General features: G+C 45.1%; 1 protein-coding gene across 1 annotated transcript in view; it reads right to left on the minus strand.

Annotated features, from left to right (window-relative positions):
* The window catches only part of kcnd1 (potassium voltage-gated channel, Shal-related subfamily, member 1), a gene marked incomplete at both ends in the record, with an annotated part of 105,088 nt that extends 89,005 nt beyond the window's left edge, over positions 1-16,083 (minus strand). Inside the window, 4 exons of the mRNA XM_083657105.1 lie at positions 5,044-5,518; positions 8,921-9,161; positions 14,277-14,522; positions 15,928-16,083. Coding sequence (XP_083513231.1) covers positions 5,044-5,518; positions 8,921-9,161; positions 14,277-14,522; positions 15,928-16,083 — 1,118 coding nt within the window. The remainder of the gene's footprint in view (positions 1-5,043; positions 5,519-8,920; positions 9,162-14,276; positions 14,523-15,927) is intronic.
* Positions 16,084-26,236: the final 10,153 nt, after the last annotated feature.

A 26,236-nucleotide genomic window follows, 5' to 3' on the forward strand; every position in this document is an offset into this window, starting at 1 on the left:
TTCCACACACACACACACACACACACACACACACACACACACAGAGTAGCTGGATGTGTGAGGGGGCTGGTCTATAGTAAATATGCAGAAGGATAGAAGAGACATCACAAGAACATCGTTTTTCACAAGCCTCAAGTCCGTTTCCCTGGTAACACCTGAGGGTTTGACTAATACCTGGAACAATCATGACCATCTCCTCAGGCTGAGGGTTTGACTAATACCTGGAACAATCATGACCATCTCCTCAGGCTGAGGGTTTGACTAATACCTGGAACAATCATGACCATCTCCTCAGGCTGAGGGTTTGACTAATACCTGGAACAATCATGACCATCTCCTCAGGCTGAGGGTTTGACTAATACCTGGAACAATCATGACCATCTCCTCAGGCTGAGGGTTTGACTAATACCTGGAACAATCAGGACCATCTCCTCGGGCTGATCGATGCGATGGAAACATTGTGCACTGCTCCAGTAAGCAGGACCCACCTTAGAGATATGACTTGGTCATCTAGTCTGGGTACGGTTGACAAACAGTGGTGAAGTAATGGACCCCCTGCAGCCAATCAGAATCGAGTATTCACCCAGGCATGGTAAGAGACATCCCAGTCAACTTCCCTGCTGAAACCAATAAGGCTAACAAGTAGGGCTGGGTCGGTTTGAAAATTTTAAAACCGGTTCGATATTGCTGTCTAAACCGGATCGAACCGGTATACCGATTTTTTTTGTAATTAAAAAAAAAAAAAAAAAAAAAACTTTTTTTTTTTTTTTTAAAGCAGGGCTCCCGAGTGTGGCCCATAACTGTCTGTAGTGCAACTTCAGTCCACCTGATAGCGATAATACACCTCTAAGCTGGTATTGTCAACCAGCAATGATACTGAATAAAAAGAAGCAGGACACCTGTGTAACAAACACACCCTGTATTTATTTCTCATAACTATTCAGCTCAACTTTTCTTCTAAACATCAAAATAATAAATGAAATAAGACTTCTGCCTATAGTGCAACTTGAGAAAAAGGCTAATAAAAACACAAGCAGTGCAATGAGAATGGATTGGCTTACAGCTGAGCTGCCTTATAAACTTCAAAACTCAAATTCACACAATATAGGGCCTAGGCATGGGTCGGTTTGAACATTTTGAAACCGGTTCGATATTCCCCAAAAAAACGTATCAAAGCGGCTGCAGTTGGTGGCGATAATGCACCTCTAAGCTGGTATGCTGCCAACCAGCACGAACACTGAATACAAATAAGCAGAACCTTTTAACACATTGAATGCCAGCCATGTTTTCATTCCTGTAGGTAAGTTGTGCCAGGGGTGTTTTTGACGATTCTGGCTCATTTTAGAACAGCCGAGGATTCTTTTCTGTTAAGAATTCATGAACACCAATCATCTAAAAATAACTAATAGAATGTGTGCTTTCTCTGTCTAAAAGAGTTAGTTTGCAGAGTTAGTAGTTATGTAGATATTAGCCGTTGAGTACAGCATGGTTTCAGCGTCTGGAAATTTATTCAGAGATAAATGGCTTTTTGTGAAACAGTCACTTTAACCATTCATTTTTGGCATCAGTAAGACCGTCAGACATTCTAAACAATAGTTTTGAACAGTAATTTCCTCCATAACAACAGGAAACACCCCTCTCATTCAAACTCCTCCCTCCGTGTGTCTTCTCCTCCTTCCTCCTAACAGCGGGCGTGTGTGTGTGTGTGTGTGTGTGTGTGTGTGTCTCCAAACTCCTCCCTCCGTAGGTGTGGCTTTGCAGTGTTTTGTCACAGGCGAGTTTCTGTTGCCTCACAGATCCTAAAAAAAGAGAAGGGAATCGCAGGAGCGGGGAAGAGGAGAGGAGAGGAGAGGCGAGGGGGGGGGGGGGTTAGACACGGGAGAGAAATTCCTTCGCGATCCCCTTCTTCCAATCTTGAGGCAGCCTACTCCGCTCTGCTGCTGCTCCTCTGGGCTGCTGCTGCTGGCGGCTCTCGGGCAGTCTGGCTTACTGTAAAAACGGGCTCGTTCGTTTCTTGAGGTGTCGGCTGAGAGCTTTGAAGAAGCTTTTGCGATTCTGGTCTTATTTATGCGCAAAGGTACTCGAGTGTGTGTGTGTGTGCGCGCGCGTGTGTGTGTGTGTGTGTGTGTGGGGGGGAGGGGATCTCTGTCCGTTCTGTGTGTGTGTCTCGGGGCTCCTGACTGTAAAATCGCCAAGCCTGCTTTTGGTGTACCGTGGCTGTGGCTTCTCTCTGTATCTGTCGCCACTTAGTGGTCGGTAAAATAGATTACACACATGCTCTTGCTCCTATAATTATCTCGAAGATGTAAAAGGGGTTGATTGATGTACCACCGTCAAAAAAAAAAAATCTTTATGTAAGACGAGTTAGTCCGTCCTTGGCACTCAAGCGCTGGATTATGTAAGACGAGTTAGGTCGTCTATGGCACTTAATGTGTTAACTGTAACAACACACTGTTTTTATTTCTCATAACTATTCAGCTTAACTTTTCTTCAAACATCAACATAATAAACAAAATAAGACTTTTGCCTACTAGTGCAACTTGAGAAGAGGCTAATACGAACAATAGTGCAATCAGAATAAACTGGCAAAAAAAAAAAAAAAAAAAAAAAAAAAAAAAAAATTTTTTTTTAGGTTTTTTCGGTTTGCACGTGATCAAACCGGTTTGGGCTCGTATACCGAACCGAACCGGTAAAACCGGAAATCGACCCATGCCTGCTAACAAGGCTATTTTACTGATGTTAGCTCTGTGTGTGTGTGTGTGTGTGTGTGTGTGTGTGTGTGTGTGTGTGTGTGTGTGTGTGTGTGTGTGTGTGTCGTGCGTGCGTGCGTGCGTGCGTGTGTGTGTGTGTGTGTGTGAGAGTGTGTGTGTGTGTGTGTGTGTGTGTGTGTGTGTGTCGTGCGTGCGTGTGTGTGTGCGTGCGTGCGTGTCCGAGCGTGTCCGTTAGGGCTCGTCGCCATCGCAATATGAACATGCGCAATAAACACATGGCAAAGACTGCCTGAAACGCAATGAATAACTCAATTCATACAACACGCACCATCATGCATCCACACTCAGCACGCCCTCATTTTGTCCTGTGTTGTAAATCCAACGCACCCCTTTCCCTTTGCAGCGCTGCGCTCCGCCCCTCCACCAAAGCACCATAGTTTCAGCTTGAGTCGCTAACAGAGAAGACAGGCATGTTAAAGGGATACACCACTTTTTTGAAAGTTTAGCTCATTTGCCACATCCCCCCCACATAACCAAGATACACCATGCCTTACCAGCACTGTCCGCTCAGTTTACAGTGAGCTACAGTCGTGAAGTTAGTAATTATCGCCATAGAATGGAGGCTAATGGTACAGCTGTTAAAAATCTGCCAAAACACACATCTCACTGTGCCAAAATACATGTTGTGCTTCGGGTACTCACCACACGATGAAATATTAATCCAAAATGCACATAATTGATCTTTTTAGAAGGAAAAGAGGTCGGCGGCCATGTTTGGAAAGTACAAACTCTTTTCCTTCCTTCCACGCCCAGAGAAAAAGTGGGCGTGGTGAATAACGTGAATACTCTGCCTCTGATTGGCTGTCATGGTTCTGTGTTGTTGTCCCATTGGCGCAAGGAGGTGTTTTCATTCCAAACTGAAAGTGAAAATGAAAAAGGCACCAGAGTTACGCCTCTTGCCTTGTACAGTATACTCTTTGGTCTCAGCCCAGTGTTGTCATGGTGACAATCACAGCAATAACACTCATCAAGGACCAGCACACAACAACCACATCATCGCTATGGTTACAACTGTAACACTGCAGTTGTCACAGCAAAGACACAGTAAAGATTTAAAATGGTGACTCCACTCACCCTGGCGTTGTCATGATGGTGACAGTTGGAAGAACAATGCAGTTGTCAACAGCAACAGAAAATACAAGTTGTCATGGTGACAATCATTGGTCATTATGTCATGGTGAAGATTGATCAAGAATATACTCTGCAACGGCGCAACAATAAAGTAACAAGCTCAAATATAGCGACACAATCTGCTGTTGTTTTAAAGGTGATGAGCGCAACAGTCAACAACAGCAAACAAACTAAAACTAAAAATCTGGCCTAGAGTTGTATTTACCATATGGTGACGATAGCATTCCTGAGCTCATCAACAGAAATACTGCAACGTACAAATAAAGGTAAAATTCAGACTCAGATAGTCACAAAAACACCAAAGCCAACAGCAACACACAAAGTAACCGGTTCAAATGCCAACACATCCTTCGTGTTGTCATGGTGACAATCATGACTTCACCCTTGCCATCAATCATGATCATGACAGCAACACAGTGATAAACCGTTGTAGAGTCACTCACTCACGGTGACGATCGTGTCAACTTACACAATTATCAACAGCAAATACAGCAACAACTCCATGGTGATGATGCCAACAGCAGCACAGAACACGCAACGTAAACATTATGTTATATGAACACGGCAACAGTTTGGAAGAAAAGTAGCTCTGCACCCTCCTGCTAGTTAGCTTAGCACAATGGCTGCTAGTCCGCTGGAATCGCTATCCTACCCCCGTTAATTCATCAAATACACATCCCAACAGTGTCAAAATGCTAATATGTACTCTTATGTAGATGTTGTGACTTTCAACACCTTATGAAATATCAACATAGAATTATGAGACATTGTAATTTCTGAAGCAAATGCATAGCTGAAACTTTTTCTTCAGGAAAGTAATTCCGGCTTAGAAATTGCAATGTCTCGTAATTTTGCATGCTTATTTCTTAACGTGGAGAGTACACGAGTCACAACTTGTATATAGGAGTGTTTTAACGCTGTTGGAATGAGTATTTGGTGACTTTGTTGACGGGGGTAGGTTAGCCCCTTCTGCAGACTACCAGTCATTGTGCTAAGCTAACAACAGGATGGGCACGTCGCTACTTTCTACTGCACGCACAGAGGAGAGAACGGCATCTCTCTTCTCGTCTCACTAGCGGGAATAATAGCAAATAGGCCAATCTCCCAAAATGTCGGCGTGTTCCTTTAAACGTTGACTCACCCTAGCGTTGTCATGGTGACGATGGTGTACCAGAAGGAGGCGGGGATGGAGGTGAAGCTGGAGCCCTTGGTGCCCTTCTCGGCGTAGAACATGACGGTGGCGAAGATGATGATGGCCATGGTGAGGGAGAAGAGGAGGAAGCCCAACTCTGAGGCGCAGCTCTTCAGCGTGTAGCCCAGGATCCTCAGCCCCTGAGAGTGACGCGAGAACTTGAAGATGCGGAAGACCCGGAAGACCCGCAGCGTGACGAAGGCCCCGCTCACGTCCTCGTTCTCGGGCATCACCAGGCCGATGTAGTAGGGCATGATGGCCACCACGTCGATCACCGACATGACCGAACGCATGAACTGGCAGCGGCTGGGAGCGGCGAACAGACGCATCAGGTACTCGAAGGTGAAGATGAGCACGCAGGCCGTGTCCATGCAGAAGAAGGCCAGAGAGTACTTCTCCCCACAGGGCAGGTCCTTCACACTGCCTGTTGGAGAATACATTAAAGGAAGAGTTAGGGATGCACGAGATACTGGCAACCATATTAGTATCAGTGGATGTTAGTCATTTTTTATCGGTATCGGTCCAATGATCAAAAGGTTAATATTGGTCATCGGTCACATTGAGAGGAAACAATGCAATAAATCTATGGCTTTTCAAAATGTTTTGGAAATAAAAACATTACTTTTCAAATTTACGGTGTTTACATGTTTTTCAGTATGTACAACATTTGTTTTATATAGGCTACTGTAGATCATATCGACATCGGCAAATATTGGTTATTGGCCATAACAGCAATGTTATCGGTATCGGCCAAAATTTTCATATCGGTGCATCCATAGTAAGAAATCTTGAGTCTGAGATTCAGCTTACTTGAGGTATACGGTATTTAATATTATGGTTGAGCCAAGTACTCAGATGAAACGAATATTACAGTACAGATAACGTACTTTTTACGAGTACGAGTAGTATCATCCGAGTACAAGGTGTCAATACCCGTACTCGTGATCAGGGCTGGGTATCGTTTAAACAAATGACGATACCAATACCAATACCGTGAAAGTGATATTGATACAACTAGAGTTTTCCATTCAATACCTCTTTTCTTTAGCCATACTCTGAATGTTTTGGTGTCATCTCGGCACGCTGAACTGCCAACAACAACAACAACAAAACTTAAGCCACACCCACTTTCAGTCAAACCTGCCAACTGATTTAAGCCACGCCCCCTCCGAGTACAGACATGGATACAGAAAATGTAGTTGGTTAAACTAACTCGCTCATCCCTATATTTAATATGGTTTAAGGTCTTATGAGACGAAGCCACTAGCACAATGGATTTCTTCAAAGGGAAAGAGATGGTTACAGTTTTTTATAAGATGCAATGACACATACATGTGACATCATGCTGACATCATACAGCTGACATCATAATAGAGAAGCTGAGACAGACAGTGTGGACCATCACGTGGGATGAAACGTCCCAGATCGTGTGTATGTGATAAATTAGAATTTCTGTGAGGTCATGTGAGACAAATGGGTGTGAATGTTGAGGAGAGATGTGTACAACAAAATACATATTATGTGTGTATATTTAAATACATAACTGAAGGCTTTAAGGGGACAAATGCTGAAGTATAGTGTCTGAGCCTGATTGAGATATGCCTATAGATTGCCGGTAGATACATGGGAAAAAAAATTGCGGACCGGTTGTCAATTTTAATGGTTTTAGTTACATATATATTTACTCACCATGTGGCGACAAAAATAACAAAAAAAAAAAATAACAGCCTTTTGTGTTGTACTGTATGTAGCCTATACAGTATTTATGTTTTTGTTTTAACTACAAACATAAATAAACGTCAACTTGAAACTATGTTTCAACTACCACACACAGCCTATAATATTATAGCCTATGTTTATTTTTATTTAAAAAAATTTGGACCGGCTCGTGGCCCGGTACCGGTCCGCGGCGCGGTGGTTGGGGACCACTGCTATAGATTACAGGGATTATAGACAAGTTTCCTGGGCACTTCCGGTTTGCTTCTGGACTCGGCCACGATATGTCTGTCTCTTCCGGTGTTTGTGAATACAGAGAAGCGTAGCGTACAAGCGTAGTAGCCATAGCGACCGCCGGAAAAATGCAAACTTGGGATCATTCTCCGAGTCTCCTGTCTAATGAAAGAGTGTCTATCCCACACCCGTTGACAGTGGACACATGGGAAGATAATATGTGTAAATGGCCGAACGTAACTACAGGCAGGATTATAGCGTATTTTGAGGAATCAATGGCGGTGGACGGCAACGCGATGAACAATCTCAAAAGCTCCGAAGCGTACCAATATCTCCACAGCAACAAAGTAGGTCGTGTGCTCATGTACAAACAGACATCCCTTGCTAGGCCAGTCCTTTTTTTAATCGAGATCATACAACAAGTATCCTACTTCAGCCAAGGCCAGCAAGACGGCAGGAAAGAAACAAGCGTGCCTGCCGCCGTCAAAAGCGAAAGAGACCCAACGTAGGCTGTCAATTTAGCGGAGGTAAAAGGCCCTTTACCTACGTCGGGCGAATCAATCAATCAATCAATGGCTCGCGCTTGTTGCCCGACGCTCGTATGATGAGGAGATGAATCAAAATGCTTACCACAAATAAAGCCACATGGGAGCCGAGAACGAGTGCAGGAGAGATGACGCAGGTGCCAGGTGTGGAGTGGGAGAGATTAAGGTGCGTAGCCTATTGCTGGAGATTCAAGTTGTGCGATGTCTGCACTGACACTGTCGCACTTATTACTTTTAGCTAACGCTACGTTGATTTTTCATCAAGGCAATGTCCAGAAGATATGGGTTCATGAGTGTCTGCAAATGCAGATAGATAGGCTATAGGAGCATGCTGCATGTTGTCTGTTTCAATAACGAAAGCGTCCTTACCGAGAACGACTGCCGACCAATTCAATATTCTTGCTGCGAAATCGGCCTCTTAATGACAAAACTGGAATAAATATGATCGACTATAGAGGCTATAAAGAATAGACTATAGAGAAATAAATTGATTCGGTAGAAGGAATACAGTCGAGTGCAGGGACAGAGCCGTTTGGTAGCGGGCTGATGCTCAAGACACTGTCGATCCAACCACTCGTTCAGACGTTTCTGTGTATTGTGACAGCCACGCACTGCACAATGTGTTCCAGAATAACCCATTGTTAATAACGTCTGCTAACGTTAGTGTAGCTGATGTTAGTGATCGTTGTAAAAAAGTTTGGATATTTCGGCTGCTGCCTTCTGATGTGCTCGCTTAACCGGAAGCCGGGGACATATAAGGCTGCTATGGCGCCGCCCTAGGCCAGCGCGGGGAAACTTGTCTATAGGCCAACCCAGAAGTCGCTGCTCTTCCGGTTCCCTCGTCTCTTGTATGAGAATGTTGGTTAAATACCTGAAATAAAGTCTGTGGTTAACAAAAGTGTTTTCTGAAAATTGTGATTTAAAAAAATCTCATTTACTCTTCAAAGGTCATAAAAGTGGTCTTCATTTATGAGGATGAACTTGCAGACTCATTCCTGCGGTACTCTATTAGATCCTAACTAATAATGGACGCATGTCATGTCATGTCATGTCATGGCATGTAATGTAATAATGGACGCATGTCATGTCATGTCATGTCATGTCATGTAATGTAATAATGGACGCATGTCATGTCATGTCATGTCATGTCATGTCATGTCATGTCATGTAATGTAATAATGGACGCATGTCATGTCATGTCATGTCATGTCATGTAGTGTAATAATGGACGCATGTCATGTCATGTCATGTCATGTCATGTAATAATGGACGCATGTCATGTCATGTCATGTCATAATGGACGCATGTCATAGGAAAATGTTCTCTAACACTGCCCTTGGGCGGCCTGCAGGGCACTGTCTCCACCACGTTGGCGATGACGGAGACGGCGATGAAGAAGCCCGTGACGTAGTAGAAGACCAGGGCCATGGTAGAGGTGTGCGGGTTCTCGAAGGCTCTCCACAGACGCTCCCGCAAGGTGCTGTCCGGAGGAAGGGGCGCATCTGTTGCCTCACTCGCCTCCGTGTCCTCCGCCAAGCGCTCCTGGTTCTCCTTTTTCCTGTCACGGTATTCCTTCATGGAGAGACAGAGGGATGGAGAGAGAAACATACAAGATCAAGGTTTAAAAAAAAGAGTAGTGTTGTGGTTGAGACCACCTAATCCGAGACGGGGTCAAGACCTAGACCAAGGGGGGGAGCGAGACCAAGACTGAGACTGATTCTGAGTCAAGACCTAGTGCGACCTAGTCAAGAGGGGGAGGGGGTGGTCGCGAGACCGAGACCAGACCAATGCAAAAACATTTTCAAAGTTATCATGACTGTAATGATGGCTTAACCTTTATACCATTGCTCTGCTAACAAGAAATCATTATTTAGGAATTTTAGTAAAATACAAAATGGCTGTACAGTACTGTATATACCGTAAATTCCGGACTATAAGGCGCACCGGTGTATAAGCCGCACCTTCAAAGTTGACTATTTTTTTCTTATATAAGCCGCACCGGTCTATAAGCCGCGGGTGTTTTAATGGTATTTTTTGTTTTTTTACAGTGCACACAGTGTCCGCGGTGTGGTGAAAAGAGGGCAAGAGAGGAAATTAAAACAGAAGTGGATTTATAGTTAGAAAGAGTGCTAAAGAAGAGAGAATTCCGTTTTTTATTTTTTTATTTTAGTTACTCACAGTACTATTGACCAGTCCAACTCAAAAGATATTCGGCAGTTTCACTTTGAGCTCTTGTTCCGCCGCTGTCCATCAATGGTTATGACGAGTCTCGCTGGGTACAGTACGCCAAAGCGATATCCATTGACTTTAACCTCGATGATGCTGTTGTATGTTGCGCGTTTCTGTTGCACCAACGCGGAGAGGTCCTGCCGGACGAAAAAGCGCGTACCCTCCCAGGTGAGGGGCTTCTTCCCCGCAGCCTGGAGGATGAGTTGACGGTCGGGCCAGCGGAGTAGGCAGATGAAGATGGCCCTCGGTGGCAGGCCGGGGTCTGGACGTGGCCGAGGCGCCCGGTGTGCCCTGTCCACCTCTGGTGGTTTCTCGCCTTCCTTCAGGTCCAGGATGTAACACAGGATTTTGCCACGAAAGCGTCCATGTCACCAATCTCAGCTCCCTCTTTTACATTGATCAGGCGAATGTTATTTCTTTTACTCCTGCTGATTAAGTCATCAACCTGGGGTTTCGATTTGTTTTTGCATTTTATCCACTTTCGGACTCACTGTGTTGTTTTTGTCCTCCAGTGCGCTGATGCGCTTTTCCGCATTAGAAACTCTGTTCACGCCACGGTTGCCTTATTTTCTTTAGTGATTGAGTGGATGGACTTCTGCACGTTTTCAAACTTGTTTTCAAGCTGCTCAAACCTCTGAGCGATGTCGGACTTAATCGATAGTGTTTCACGGAGTAAAAGTTTAGCCCAAGCCGTGTATCTCCAGCCTCCAGCAGGTGAGTCATTTCCTCATTCATGGCGGTGATTGCTTCGTCTTTTTCTTTCTGCTTACCTGTGTTGTGTTATGTTATGTTATGTTGTTAAAAGAGGGCAAGAGAGGAAATTAAAACAGAAGTGGATTTATAGTTAGAAAGAGTGCTAAAAAAGAGAGTTTTTTTTTTTTTTTTTTTTTTTTAAATCCATAGATAAGCCGCACCGTTATATAAGCCGCAGGGGCCAAAAAAGGCCAAAAAACGGGAAAAAAGCCGCGGCTTATAGTCCGGAATTTACGGTACTCAGTGATAGAAGGCAATCCTTTGATCTGAAACATGAGGGGAGTGGTTTCAGCTGTAAAACTTTCAAACTGCAAAGTCAGTGGTTGCAAATTGAAGTTTATTTTGTGTTTTTTTTTACATCCAATCACAGTAAAAAATAAAATAAAAATGAATAAATCAGAGAATAGACAGACAATAATGAATTCCCTGCAGTTGTGGTCTTGAAATAATATCCAGAGTCCGGCTTGTCTGAGACCGAGTCAAGACTGAGGGGGGGCGAGTCCGAGACGAGACCGAGACCATCAAAATGTGGTCTTGAGACCGGTCTTGATCTTAACACTACAACATAAAGATTAGTTTAATTTATTTGCGAAGTGGTAAAGCATCAACGCAAAGTGATAAAAACAGCTATAAAATATGGCGATAAAAACACATAAGGAAGAAATGCAAATGATTAATTTGTGCAGAAGAGATTATAAGACACCCAAGAGGCTAAGTCAAAAGCTAAGACAACACTTGGCTGCGCAGATTCATGAAACAATCAGTTCCATAAAATAACGATGGAAATCACATAAAATCAAATCAAAATCAAACTCCTAATTGGAAATGCTAGGGGAGCATTGAGTGAGACATGTAGAGGGGTTGGTGGAGATAAAGTAAAAGGGCAAAGAACGGCATGGAGATGAAACATGGTCTGACTCAGGAGAGTCAGAAAAACAGGATACAAGAAAAACCGCAAAAGACAATACTATTATAAAAAGTTAATCACCCCAAGTGAGTCAGTGTGTGAGGAGGGAAAAGAGGAGTGAGAAAGTATTTACTTGTTTATGAGAATCGTAAAATCGACAAATCAGCCATAAAAAGAGGGATACAAAACTTGCCAAAAACAGTAACAACTAGAGTGCACTCGGTAGTGTTTACCTCTGCCAACCTTTCTACAAAGTTTGGTAGTGTTACGTTAATCCACGCCTTTTTCCATGCATTTTTGTGATTAACCACACCCGTTAACCCCCCACCCCCATTTTTGCATGTTTTAGCAGGGATTCAACCCCAGTGGAGCACAGGGACAACATGCAAGCTCCTCCAGCCCACCTGGGCAATACTGTACTGGAGGTGCTGAGGACATGGGGATGGGGACACACCCTCAGCACCCACAGCGTCCCAGATGGGAATCGAACCCAGGACATTCTTGCTGTGAAGCAACAGCGCTACCACTGAGCCACCGTGCCCCCTTCCACACCCCCTTTTGGCTAGTCCCTCGTACCAGACACGCCCACCACTGCAAGATTTAACAGACTTTTCCTTTGGTTGACATGTTTCTCTTAGGCTACGTGAACGTCACTAAGTTCTACTGAGAACGTCCAACCACTAAGTTCTACTGTATGTTCTTATCCTAATATTGAGACTGAGAACATCCAACCACTAAGTTCTACTGTATGTTCTTATCCTAATATTGAGACTGAGAACGTCCAACCACTAAGTTCTACTGTATGTTCTTATCCTAATATTGAGACTGAGAACGTCCAACCACTAAGTTCTACTGTATGTTCTTATCCTAATATTGAGACTGAGAACGTCCAACCACTAAGTTCTACTGTATGTTCTTATCCTAATATTGAGACTGAGAACGTCCAACCACTAAGTTCTACTGTATGTTCTTATCCTAATATTGAGACTGAGAACGTCCAACCACTAAGTTCTACTGTATGTTCTTATCCTAATATTGAGACTGAGAACGTCCAACCACTAAGTTCTACTGTATGTTCTTATCATAATATTGAGACTGAGAACGTCCAACCACTAAGTTCTACTGTATGTCCTTATCCTAATATTGAGACTGAGAACGTCTAACCACTAAGTTCTACTGTATGTTCTTATCCTAATATTGAGACTGAGAACGTCCAACCACTAAGTTCTACTGTATGTTCTTATCCTAATATTGAGACTGAGAACGTCCAACCACTAAGTTCTACTGTATGTTCTTATCCTAATATTGAGACTGAGAACGTCCAACCACTAAGTTCTACTGTATGTTCTTATCCTAATATTGAGACTGAGAACGTCCAACCACTAAGTTCTACTGTATGTTCTTATCCTAATATTGAGACTGAGAATGTCCAACCACTAAGTTCTACTGTATGTTCTTATCCTAATATTGAGACTGAGAACGTCCAACCACTAAGTTCTACTGTATGTTCTTATCCTAATATTGAGACTGAGAACGTCCAACCACTAAGTTCTACTGTATGTTCTTATCCTAATATTGAAACTGAGAACGGACTTGTTTCCAAATACGGAGTTAACGGATGCAGTTATTGTTGACTTTGACATTGTAGGGACAAAGGAGATCGCCAAGCACAATATTTTTAGTTAACAATTCTACATACTGCATTTGATGATGAGAGAATGATAAATTACATGTTGGGACATGAAAACACCAAAAATGTACAAAGTAGAGAAGTCGAAGTGTAGAAGAGAGAAGTGTAGCCTAACTTGAAGGAGCACTCTGCCCATTTTCAACCAGCTTTGTATCATTAGAACATCAGTAGTATATCAGAAAACTGTAAACTGTTTTAAAGTCTGTCATTTAATTTGACAGTTATTGAGTGTTAAAGTGTGGACCAGTGACATCACTGGTCCACACTAACTCAAATGAATAACTCATTAACTCAAATCAACTCTCAATAACTGTCAAACTAGATGAATGACTTCAACACCGTCATCCCATAGCTTCCCGCGCGCCTGTGTATTACCATCAGTGTTTTCCATAAGTGTCGGCAGCTGGCTAATTAGCCGCTCATTAAACAATTTCCAGCCTTTTTGACCGTCACTTTTTGACCGACACCGTTTTTGATCGTCGTCACTGTTTTTCACCATCACTTTAAATCTCTGACAGCGGCAACAATATCAGAGCTCAGCTCAGCTCGCAGAGCCCCCTCCTTCCTCATGTTATTGTTACAGTAGCGTTAGCTCAAATGCTAATGTTAAACAGTATGTGGATGGACAACGCTCACACCATTATTGTCATGTTCTGGGATGTAGGCTACAGTCAAATAAAAACACAGATTTGGGTGGTCTGGCCTAGTTGGTTAGTTAGTGGAATATTGAAGCTTCGCTCAAAAACGTCTGCCTTGCAAAAAAAAAAAAGAAGCAGGGACAGTGGATGAGTTGAGTTCCCTCCCCTGATATGTGAAGCGCTTTGAGTGTCTAGAAAGGCGCTATATAAATCCAATCAATTATTATTATTATTATTATTATCCTTTCTGTGTAACGTTGCATCATCACACTCAGAGACGTGTGGCAAATGTTGTGGTTTGTGCGACGCGTCACTTGGCATATAGGCTCACGTTAAATTTAATGCAGCCAATAGGGCAATAAGGGGATACATTGGCCAAGTATAATTAGGGAGAAAATGGGGAAAAATCTGAAAGGGGAAAAAACGGTATATGGACAGCCAGCCTATGAGAGAGAAAGCTGCATGCGTACCTCCATGCAACAGTCCCCGATGATCTCGGGTATGATGCCGTAGAAGGCCAGCTCCTCGTCGAAGGCCTGGATGCACTCGTGGCGCGGGTAGTGCAGCTTGCCCGTGCGGTAGAAGTTCAGGATGTGACGGAACATCTCGGGGTCGCGGTCGAAGAAGTACTCCTGAGTGTCCTCGTTGAAGAAGAACTCCTTCTCTGAAGAGCCCAACAGTGTGTCTGGGTACCGGTCCAGAGTGTTTTTCCATGTCTGGAGAAAAGAATAGAATAGAAAAGAATAGAATAGGAAAAGGATTTTTCACATTTGAGGATCTGATCCAACTGAACCATGGTGCTGATAAACCAGGGTGGAAAACTCTCAGGCAAAAAACAATTACCGCTTTTTATTTCTTCTTCTTTTTTCTTTTCTTTTTTTGGGTGGGTGGGGGTTGTGCCTGTTATAATTGTACTGGACATAGGCGTGCCACATGCCAAACCAGGCATTTCAGTGCAAAAATGTGGGGATAGATGGCATTATCCTATCGTCGGCAGAGCTTTTAAAAGCACCTCTTACGCGCTAAATACCCCACTGCACTTGAGCGCCATAATCTCCGTGTTGTGCAGCGTAGTGCCGAGTAAAATTCCTTTTGGATATGTCATTACGCACAGCCTTGCATCACGCCAGGACATCAAATTCTGCTGCTAAAATTGGGTATTAGCAGATAATTCAGTGAGGCAATCAACTATAACTCACTGAGAAACTTATCACATCACAAAAGGGAAAATTACAGCATATTGCATGCCTCGCGCAAACATTGCGAGACGGGAATCTGATTTATTTTGATTGATGTAACGCCCAGGCATTGCCTGGCCAGACATGTGAATAATTCTGGTACTTAAGACCGCCCAAATCCCGTTTGCGCAGGCATTTTGGGGGCGCAGATGATTTGGCACGGCTCTAATTTGCGCCTGCGACACCTGTCATGAACCTTTCCGCATCCCGGCCGAGAATTGCATCCCCAACATATTTCGGGGCTGTTTTAACTTAGACATCAGGAAGGTCACGTCTACCCAGACAATTATATCACTTTTAAACAGTTACATTTCTGTATAAATCATTACAATATGCTCCCGTGAGGTGGGGATACGTTAAGCTGCTGCCGGGCGGGAGTGCAAAACTCGGCATAACACCTGGACACTGGCGGACTGCTATCGAGGCCGTGCAGTGGGTGAGCATAGGGATCGAGCGAGCGTATCGCGCGAGATGCCTAGTATATATATTGTCGCTGTCCGATGAAAACCACTTAACTCATTGTAATTAGGTTATTACAATAATTAGGTTTACCTTTTTATTTAGATAATTAGGCCTACTCTTATGATTTTTAGCTAAATTATTGAAAATTCTGCAAGATTCCATTTTTATTACCAAATTCCATGATTCCGTCCGTTTTTTTCCGTTTTGCAGAAAGCACATGGCCCTACCGGCTTCCCACCCGCAGACACGGCCAATTGTGCATGTAGGAAATTCTGACCAAGCCGGAAGTACGGCTGCCAGGAACTGAACCCTGGTCTCCGCGGTGGGAGAGTGGTTTTACTACTTTACTACCCAGACGTCCCCTGTTGTGTTGGCATTGATTTAGAGACACTGAGCGGCCCGCGCAGTGTTCAGGACCCACCTGGAACCGGAGGCCACTGACGTTCACGAACAGGATCTCGTCAGACCTGGACGACTTGTCGACCGGAGGTTTGGGCATCGTCTTCTTGGCTAACGGCAGCCAGCCCACCGCTGCCGCACGTGCAAACGGCAGCCATGTTGCCACGCCGGCTGCCATCTTGGATCAGCAGTTCCAACCTTTAGAGAGGGGGAGGTTGGATTCCTGGAGGAGGACGAGCGGGGGTCGGATGAAACGTGGGGTTCGTGCCTGCCTTGCTCGAGGGCTTTCCAGAGCAGGGCAGGGCAGAGCCTCTCCCAACGGTCTGGGTCGTGTCCGGCAGGCGGTTAGTGCTCGCCTGCTCACTCTCCCCGCCCTGACTTCCTCGCCCGCTGGGGGAAGCGAGAGGGCCGGGGGGCGGACATCTTGGAGAGGGGGGAGGGGGGGGGGGGGGGGGGTAGGCGAGGGGAGGGGAGTTGAGAGCTAGATGTCAGGCCATGGAAAACGCCGGAAAACCACGGTAAAGCCACGCATCCGAGCTGACTGACGCTAACGTGTGTAGAGCCACAGACTGTCAGCAGGGGGCGGGGTGATTCCGCATGGCTCCTTTCAGCTTTCAGCCATCGCTCCTGCTCTGCTGAGTGACGTGGGGCTGCGTTTCAGATGACAGCGCCCTCTCTGGCAGTGTGACGCGCCTGACAGCAGCACAATATATCGGACAGTCACAATAATAAACAATGTATTTGATATTGCTCTCACAGTGACGGAAGGCTGCTGCTTTATGGCTTTGGGGTTCACAAAACTTCAATCAAAGAAAAACAAAATCCGAGAAGGAAAGTCTATCTGGCCTTCGCTGCTCTCTCTCTCTCTCTCTCTGTCTGTCTGTCTCTAGCTCCCTCGCCCTCCCTACCTCCCTCTCTGAAGATAGATTGGTTGCAGCACCGCAGCTTTTCAAATTCTTATTAAATTGTGATGATGGTCCCTGAAGTTGCAAGATAGACAAAACCGCCTCTGTTGCTTTCCTCTCTTCCTCTCTCTCTCTCCCTCTTCCTCTCTCTAAGTGTTTCTCTGCCGTAGATTATGGATGTACAGCTCTCAGGCCCCTCTCTCTCTCTCTCTCTCTCTGTCTCTCTCTCTCTCTCTCTCTCTCTCCTGGCTGTTGCATTGGTGGAGAGACACTGGGCTCGTGCTGGAGAGCAAGGAAGCGTCAGGCGGTCCTACTCCATGTCCCTGTATGGTCGCCCCGCTGCAAGCCTGTCAGAAAACACACAAACACACACAGAGTCAGAGACAACCCAGGAGAGGAGCGAGAGGAGCGCAGAGAGGAGAGAGGGGGAAGAGCAGGAGGAGAGGAGAAATGAGAGGGGAGAGGAGAGGAGGAGAGAGGAGAGGAGAGGAGAGAGGGGGAAGAGCAGGAGGAGAGGAGAGGAGGGGAGAGGAGAGGAGAGGAGAGGAGAGGAGAGGAGAGGAGAGGAGAGGAGAGAGGGGGAAGAGCAGGAGGAGAGGAGAAATGAGAGGGGAGGAGAATAGGGAAGAGGATAAGAGAGGAGGAGATAGAAGGAGAGAGGAGAGAGGGGGGAGAGCAGGAGGAGAGGAGAAATGAGAGGGGAGGAGAGGAGAGGAGGGGAGAGGAGGGGAGAGGAGGAGAGAGAAGGAGAGAGGAGAGAGGGGGGAGAGCAGGAGGAGAGGAGAAATGAGAGGGGAGAGTAGGGAAGAGGAGAAGAGAGAGAGAGGAGAGGAGACAAGGGAAGGAAAGAGGAGATGAGATAAAATAACAGAGCAGACTAACATGCTTTAGGTGTGCCACTTCCGAAACTGTGTCAGACAGAGAGAGAGACACACAGAGAGAGACAGAGAGAGAGAGAGAGAGAGAGAGAGAGACACACACAGAGAGAGACAGAGAGAGAGAGAGACACAGAGACAAAGAGAGAGAGAGACACACACAGAGAGAGACAGAGAGAGAGAGAGAGAGAGAGACACAGAGACAAAGAGAGAGAGTGGGGGGAGAGCATAGAGGACCAGCAGGGTATCTCTCTGTCTCTGTGCTGATAAAAGTCTAACACACAACACAATGTATCTCCCTCCCTCCCTCTCTCTCTCTCTATCTCACAGCCACACACACACACACACACACACACACACACACACACACACACACACACACACACACACACACACACACACACACACACACACACACACACACACACACACACACACACACACACACACACACACACACACACCTGGACTGATGCTATTGTGTAACATGCTCCAGATAACCATGGCTCCTGGCAGTTTTGTCAGTGACAGGCTCAAAAAGGCCAACATGTCTGCCTCTTCTTCTGACACCACGAAAGAACACACAAAGAAGAAACATGTGAACATGAGCATTAGACTCCATGTTGTTCTGCTCTAGGCTTCCAGTGTACTTCCCTAGCCCCAAAAGTGCACGTTCACACCATACGCCAATCCCACGCCAAAGCCACGCAGTTTCAATTCAGCGTCCTTGTTAACAGGCGAGTCCGTTCACACCGGCTGCACCCGTAGCCATCCTGAAGCCATGCTGAAGCCATGCTGAAGCCATGCTGTGTCATGCCAACGCCACGCCGAACCGAGAGATTCAGCTTCTGTTTTCCAAGCATGCTGCGCGCTGATCCCGAGCTGCCAGGCAGGCAGTCAATGCAATTTGTGAGGGGTGGGAGCTGAGCCCAGCGTGAGGAAAAGAGAGGTTAAGCATCAGGTCAGCTTGAGCCTGCCTCAAGCTTCGTTCTGCATGGCTTTGGCATATGGTGTGTTTGGCCACTAACAATCTTTGGAATGTAATTTAAGTAAAACCCCTAACCCAAATGTTTCTGAAAATTGTGAAATAAATAAATAAATACATTTTACGTTTCAAAAGTTATAAAAGTGGTCCTCGTTCCTCTTGCTGAACACGACATTTGCCGTTTCACAAACCTTTGTTAATGAAGCGGAAGTGCAGGGACTTCTGGATTGGCCTAGAAAAACAAAAACTCATCCCTGAGTTCAAAGGTCATCGTTCTCACCACAGACCAACTGAACTGAAGCAGGAAAGGAGACACTGCAGAGCTCAGAGAAACCGATCTGAACCTGCTGGCTGTGAACACAGTCTTGGTAAAGGAACCCACGCTTCAACCAGGTTCAAACGGTAGGTAGCTAAGGTACAAGGAACAAATCTCAAAGTATTTCAGCTACAAAAGCCTTCCTCAGCGCTACAGGACTGCATGCTCAACAATACAAATATTAAATGAAGAATTTAAATGTATGTTTTCTTTGTTTACAAAAGAGGCACATCTGTAGCTAAGGTTCAGCGAATTGTCAGTACACGAGCAGTGAACCTTTCCATTGCGTAAGGACCTAATGGGATGGTAATGATTGTTCCAGGTGTTAGTCAAACCCTCAGGTGTCGAATGACTTGTGAAAAACGTTAGATTTGGATTGGAACACTCATGAACAATCTTTTTTTTCTTTTTCTTTTTTGGGCAAGTGAGCATGGTTAAATGCCCTTCGAGGTGTCCATTATCAGGAATAATGGACTCTGTGTGTCAGACAGTTCTGACCTCCCGGTCGTGCATTAAGTTCTGATAATGGAGCTGGTTGGACATGATCCCTTACTGTACATACTGCTGGGGGACTGACAACAAAAGGAAAGCCTGTCCTGACTGTCCTCACTTACATCCTTTGGGGGGGCTACGATGTGGCCGAGCGGTTAGAACAGTCGTTTCCAAACATTTTCATGTCATCTATTTGGCTTTTAGATGTTTTATTACAGAAAGGGTATGAAACCCATGACCAAAATAGTCGTACATTCTGTCATTGTTACTTATCCCTCAAGGACCCCTGGGGGTCCCCGGACCTAGAGAACCAGTGGTCTTTGAGAACCCCTGGACTATAGAAGACAGTTTGTTTGTCTTGTCTGTCTGTCTGTCTGTCTGTCTGTCCCCACAAAAGTACACCAATCACATCTTAATGACAGCGCATGACATCACGAAACAAGTGCGCGATGCACCATCAGCCGGCAAGTCAAATGAGCCACCCGCGATTCTCATCCAACCAGAAATGTTCATAGCACAGACATTCAAATTCCGGTACAACATGGGTAATATTATCAGTGATGTCACATGTAACTTTCTCACAGTTCTGACTTTAATCTCACAATTCTGAATTTTTTCCTCAGAATTCTGACTTCTTTTTTAGAATTCTGACATTAAACTCAGAATACTGTCTTTATTCTGAATTCTGAGAGCAGGGTCACCCCCCCCCCCCCCCCCAGTGTTCTCACCTTTTATGTTCACCGTCTACACCTCAGACTTCTGTTTTAATTCAGATAAGTGCCACCTGCAGAAGTTCTCCGATGACTCCTCTATTGTCGGTTATATCACAGACGACAATGAGGAGGACTACAGAGCCCTCCTTGAGAACTTTGTGGGGTGGAGCGACACCAACCACCTCCAGCTCAACATAGGGAAGACCAAGGAGATGGTGGTGGACTTCCGGCGGAGTAAAGGGAGGTCCCCAACCCCCATCACCATCCACGGGGAGGAGGTGGAGATGGTGGTCTCCTATAAGTACCTGGGAGTGCACTTGAATAACAAACTGGACTGGTCTGATAACACTGAGGCCCCTGTACAAGAAGGGGCAAAGCAGGCTGTACTTTCTGAGGAGGCTGAGGTATTTTAATGTTTGTAACAAACTGCTACAGCTATTTTATCAATCTGTTGTGTCTAGTGTCCTTTTCTTTGCCGTGGCATGTTGGGGGGGTAGTAGCAGCATGAGGGACACTGGGAAGCTGAACAAGCTGGTGAGGAAAGGCAGCTCTGTAGTTGGAGCTGAGCTGAGCAGTCTGGAGGCGGTTGCAGAGACAAGGCTGAGGAGGAAACTGCATGCTATGCTGGACAACCCCTCCCATCCCCTACATGCTGTGCTAATGAGGATGAAGAGCACCTTTAGCCACAGACTCATTCCCCCCCGACACTCCACCAAGCGCTTTGGCCAGTCCTTCATGCCAGCGGCCATCAGGCTCCATAACAAGAAGTGAGACCTGTGTTAGTCACTTTATGCATTTTTGCACTCGCTCGTTGCACATGCATTTTTACACATGGCCCTGCACTTTACAAAACACGGACTTTGCACATAGACTAACTTATTTTTTTAAATTGTATTGTTTTTATCTGTTTTTATTTATCCCTATTTATCTGTCTGCTCTGTATTTTTAACCCCTGCTGCTGTTGCTGTTTTTAGACGCCTGAATCTCCCCTCGGGGATAAATAAAGGTTTCATTCATTCATTCATTCATTTTTTTATTTTCAGAATTCTGTTATTGTCAGAATCCTGACTTTAACTCAGAACAAAATAAAACTAGAACGACCGCAACGCGGACTTATGCCTCCGCCATTAGTTCATTCTTGAGTCCAAATCGCCATTTGAGGCAAATTGGTAGAAATTCCGTCAAGGCGCTCCTGAGATGTTGCGTTACAGAGCTTGGAAATTGGGTGTGCGAGGTCACAGTGACCTTGAACTTTGACCACCAAAATGTAATCAGTTCATCCTTGAGTCCAAGTGGACGTTTGAGCCAAATCCGAAGAAATTCTATCAAGCCGTTCTTGAGATATTGCGTTAACCAACTTGGGAATGGCGTTCGTGAGGTCACAGTGACCTTGAGGTTTGACCACCAAAATGTAATCAGTTCATCCTTGAGGGCAAGTTAATGTTTGAGGCAAATTTGATGAAATTACGTCAAGGCATTTCTGAGATGTTGCGCTAACAAGCTTGAAAATGGCGATCGAGAGGTCACAGTGACCTTGACCTTTGACCACCAAAATCTAATCAGTTCATCCTCGAGTCCAAGTCGATGTTTGAGGCAAATTTGATTAAATTTCGTCAAGGCATTCGTGAGATATCGCATTACCAAGCTTGAAAATGGCGTTCGAGAGGTCACAGTGACCTTGACCTTTGACCTTTGACCACCAAAATCTAATCAGTTCATCTTTGAGTCCAAGTCTATGTTTGAGGCAAATTTGATTAAATTCCGTCAAGGCATTCCTGAGATATCGCGTTAACAAACATCGTACGGACGGACGGACAACCCAGATCCATAATGCCTCCGGCCTGGCTATCGCCGGCGGAGGCATAATAAAATCACACGTCCTCTTTGGTAGTTATAAATTGTGTGGTGTAAAAAAAGTAAATAAATCAGGAGACCCCATTTGAATTCCAGGTGACCCCACTTAGGGTCGCGAGCCCAAGGTTGGGAACCACTGTTTAGATTAATGTAGATGCAAAGGAACATACAGTCGGCTTGCCACAACAAGCATCCCAGAAAAATGGCCACCCATGACATTGTGAATAGCCCCTTTTCACAGCAACCGTTTTCAAGATTCAAGAGTTTATTGCCATATCAATTAAATATTGATTGGAATTTGTCTTCGCTCGTGCTCATAACAAACAAACAAACAAAACAAGCACAATGACAAACGCACATCCACAGGGAAATAATACAACTACACATCTGTAAAAACATTTAAAAAACAAATACACCAAGACTCAGTAAAAACCTATTAACACGTTCAGTGCCAGCGACGCCATATGGCGTCATTAGAAATTTACCGTACAGTGCCAGCGACGCCAAATGGCGTCATAACTCCAAATTGTTTTTTTGACGGGGGGGTGTCGATCTAAGCTTCTTACGTCGCCTCTAACAATATTGTAGCTATTGGAGGTCGATAACCTATTTTACAAACCCATTAGGTGGCGACAGCACTCTCCTGATCAGAGAAAAAGGAGCCAAACACACAGAAATAGTCACTGGGGAAAATGAGGAAATCGCATCGCATCCGTCCGTATGCATCGACGTGCCTCCATAAACGAGCACAACGCCAGCTGTGCCCCCAGCAGCAGCATCCGCTGTCACAACTGAGCACCTCCATGTACGCTGCAACAGCACATTCACATAATCAGCCTTATTATTCCGAACTGGAAGCATGCCAGCCCGTGACAAACACACGCGGAACCAAAAAGCTGAATGTCGCGCACCATTCACTGTGTGTGCGCAGCAAACTCAGCAGAGACTGAGAGCCACCAGACACATAAGACACACCCAGGAGGCGTGTGCAGTTGAGGGTGGGGGGGGGGGAGCACGCAGAGCAGCAGAGCAGCATACACTTCACCCAGACAGACCCAGACATCAGAAAATTAGCTTCAGAGTCAGTGATGTGCTTGAAATGTTTAATTTCACAAAAGGCTCATTATCTCAGCTCGTAGAAAAAAAGGGATGTTTTTGCTTCAATCAAGCTATCTTCTCCGGCTCATAACTAAAGAACGGAAAATGGGATCAATAAACTTTTTTTTGCAGGTGATAGAAGAGAGTCTCATCGTTATTTGTGCGTGTTCAGTGTTTACATAGTAATTATTAAAAAAATTATATGACTGTTTTAAAATGCATTGCGGCCTATGTGGCACAGCAAGCAACCTTTTGCCCAAGGGCCGTGGCACTCAAAGTGTTAAGTGCAAAAGCATACAGTATGCAATATATTGACAGAGCAAAAAACTCTGCAGAATATGTAGAATAGGCCATTTGAGGTGATAAATCAGGAAGTAGAGCAGGTGTAACCAATAACATTACGGCTCTGGCACTGCACACCTAAATGTGACGCCTGCGGTCGGGAGGTACCGTAATTCGGCCGTGGCAGTTCTGTACAGCAGAGGATCAAAGTTATTTTTTGAAAAAATGTGGTTTTGCTTTTTTTACAATAGTACAAAATATATTATGTGAACTATCCATTCCATATAAAATGAAGACTGGTGAAGGAATGGAGTTACACCTTCTTTACTTCCTGATTTACCACCTCGAAACGGTTGCTGTGACAACATGCAAACAACAAGCTAACCAAACATTCCCCGACATCCACATTTATCCAAGAACATTACTGTCTTTGCTTTTCTTTTTATAGCACAAATTGACTCTGATTTTTTAGGCATTTTGCCATGTTTTTACAGGTGTGTGTGTGTGTGTGTGGCCGTGTGTGTGTGTGGCCGTGTGTGTGTGTGTGGCTGTGTGTGTGTGTGTGTGGCTGTGTGTGTAGTAGATAGTGTTGTGTCTGGCCTAGTTAAGGTGAGTGTATTTGGCTGACAGTTCTCTCTCTCCCTCAGGCTTCAGGAAGATTTTCAACCCTTAAAACCTCCAAAATCATATTGAGAAACACCTGGAGCAGCTCAGAGCGCCCCCTCTGTCACCTCTAACCATAGAGGTTATAGAGGTTACCATGGATGTAGAAAAAACTACATCTGCTGGACCCATCATCAGCACAGCCAAGACAGACTTTATGCAAATTAATGCCAACCCAAATCCAACCCAAATGCTGAAAACACTTGTGGGAAATCTCATTTATGTGTGTGTGTGTGTGTGTGTATATATACATATGTATATATATATATATATATATATATATATATATATACACATATATATATACACATATATATATATATATATATATACATATATATATATATATACATATATATATATATATATATATATATATATATATATACACATATACATACATACATACATACATACATACAGGTATATATATTTGGCATTTTATAGACGAAACAACTAATCGATTAATCGAGAAAATAATCCACAGATTAATCGATTATGAAAATAATCATTAGTTGCAGCCCTACTCCGATGTTCAGAAGGACTAGGCAGACACGTCACTGAAGTGCTAAAGTTCAAGTGGGCTCCCACACGACGTCTCTGGTAGGTTCAGAGGTGCATTCAGGCGTCCCACAACCAATATCAACACCTAGCCAACAGATATCAAAGCTGGTGGGCTTTATGGAAAGAGCGTGACTCGAACTGGTTAACAGTTATATCAAACTGGTCATTCAGTGGTGTTTTACTGCCACCTAACTAATGTAGCTAAGAGCTAACAGCTACACATGAAATATCTTAAAAATGACAAAATACACCGGAGGGGGGCTTTAAGCGTGAATTATACATGATGGATCCACGACGACCGCGAGTGTCCGTGCGGCCAGACACGCCCCTCCGCGAGACACCCGTGTGGTGAGTTTTTGCCTGGCTGTGCACACCCCAAATTTATACATGGACGGGGCTGGGCGGACAACGTGGAGTTTTCAAAAATAACGGTCACTTCTGTGAGCAGAAACCTGCAAAGAATATAAAAGCTCAAAACGTTTTCTCGTCAGGATTTGGTGTCTCTCATGTCCGTGCGACAGTCCAGACGTTTAGCATAATTTCAGCTTTATTTTTGAGAGCAGCTGGGGTCTTTCCTCTTCAGCCAGAGCCACTGGCTACTCCACTCCGCCACCCTTGATGTGTCCTTGGTGGCCTGGCTACTCCACTCTGCCACCCTTGATGTTTCCTTGGTGGCCTGGCTACTCCACTCTGCCACCCTTGATGTTTCCTTGGTGGCCTGGCTACTCCACTCTGCCACCCTTGATGTTTCCTTGGTGGCCTGGCTACTCCACTCTGCCACCCTTGATGTGTCCTTGGTGGCCTGGCTACTCCACTCTGCCACCCTTGATGTGTCCTTGGTGGCCTGGCTACTCCACTCTGCCACCCTTGATGTGTCCTTGGTGGCCTGGCTACTCCACTCTGCCACCCTTGATGTGTCCTTGGTGGCCTGGCGTAGGGCTTGTCCACTGATCCCCAGGTCCCTCAGCAGTCTTACAGTTGATGTTGCCACGAAGCCTCGACATCCAACTTCTACTGGGCAGATCTTTGCCCGCTGTTCTGCCTCTGCTGCAAAGCTCTGTATAGCACAGTTTCTTCGTTTCGAAGGCTTCCTGCACAGCCTCCTCTCAAGAGACTCTGAGATCTACAAAGTACACCATGCACTGAGAGTTGGACCACAGGACCAGATCTGGCCTCAAGTTGGTGATGGCTATCTCTGATGGAAAAAGAAAAGGAAATCTGCACACAGTTTTTTAAGCTCCCACGGTGAGTTTTTTTAAACTTAAAAAACAGTGTGTGGATTTCCTTTTCTTTTTATATAGCCTACGCATATTTTTTCCAGCACCTGTTGAAATAATCCCGGATGTGCGTGCACTCTACTCTTCTGCAGGCTATCTCTGATGGAACAGACAGCGGTTGGCCCACGTCCACCTGCATCTGCCAGTCCCGGGCTGCCTCCAGCTGTCCAAACCTGGTCCTTTGTGGTGGAATCTTCTGCTGTCTTTGTCCCACTTCCCGAACAAAAGCAATTGCTGGGTTGGTTGTTCTGGCATTGCTGGTTGTTCTCCTGATGTCCAGTGTTGCTGCCAGGCCCATGGGGGAGAG

The sequence above is a fragment of the Poromitra crassiceps genome (assembly GCF_964638095.1).
Source record: "Poromitra crassiceps genome assembly, chromosome: 20".
NCBI lineage: Eukaryota > Metazoa > Chordata > Actinopteri > Beryciformes > Melamphaidae > Poromitra > Poromitra crassiceps.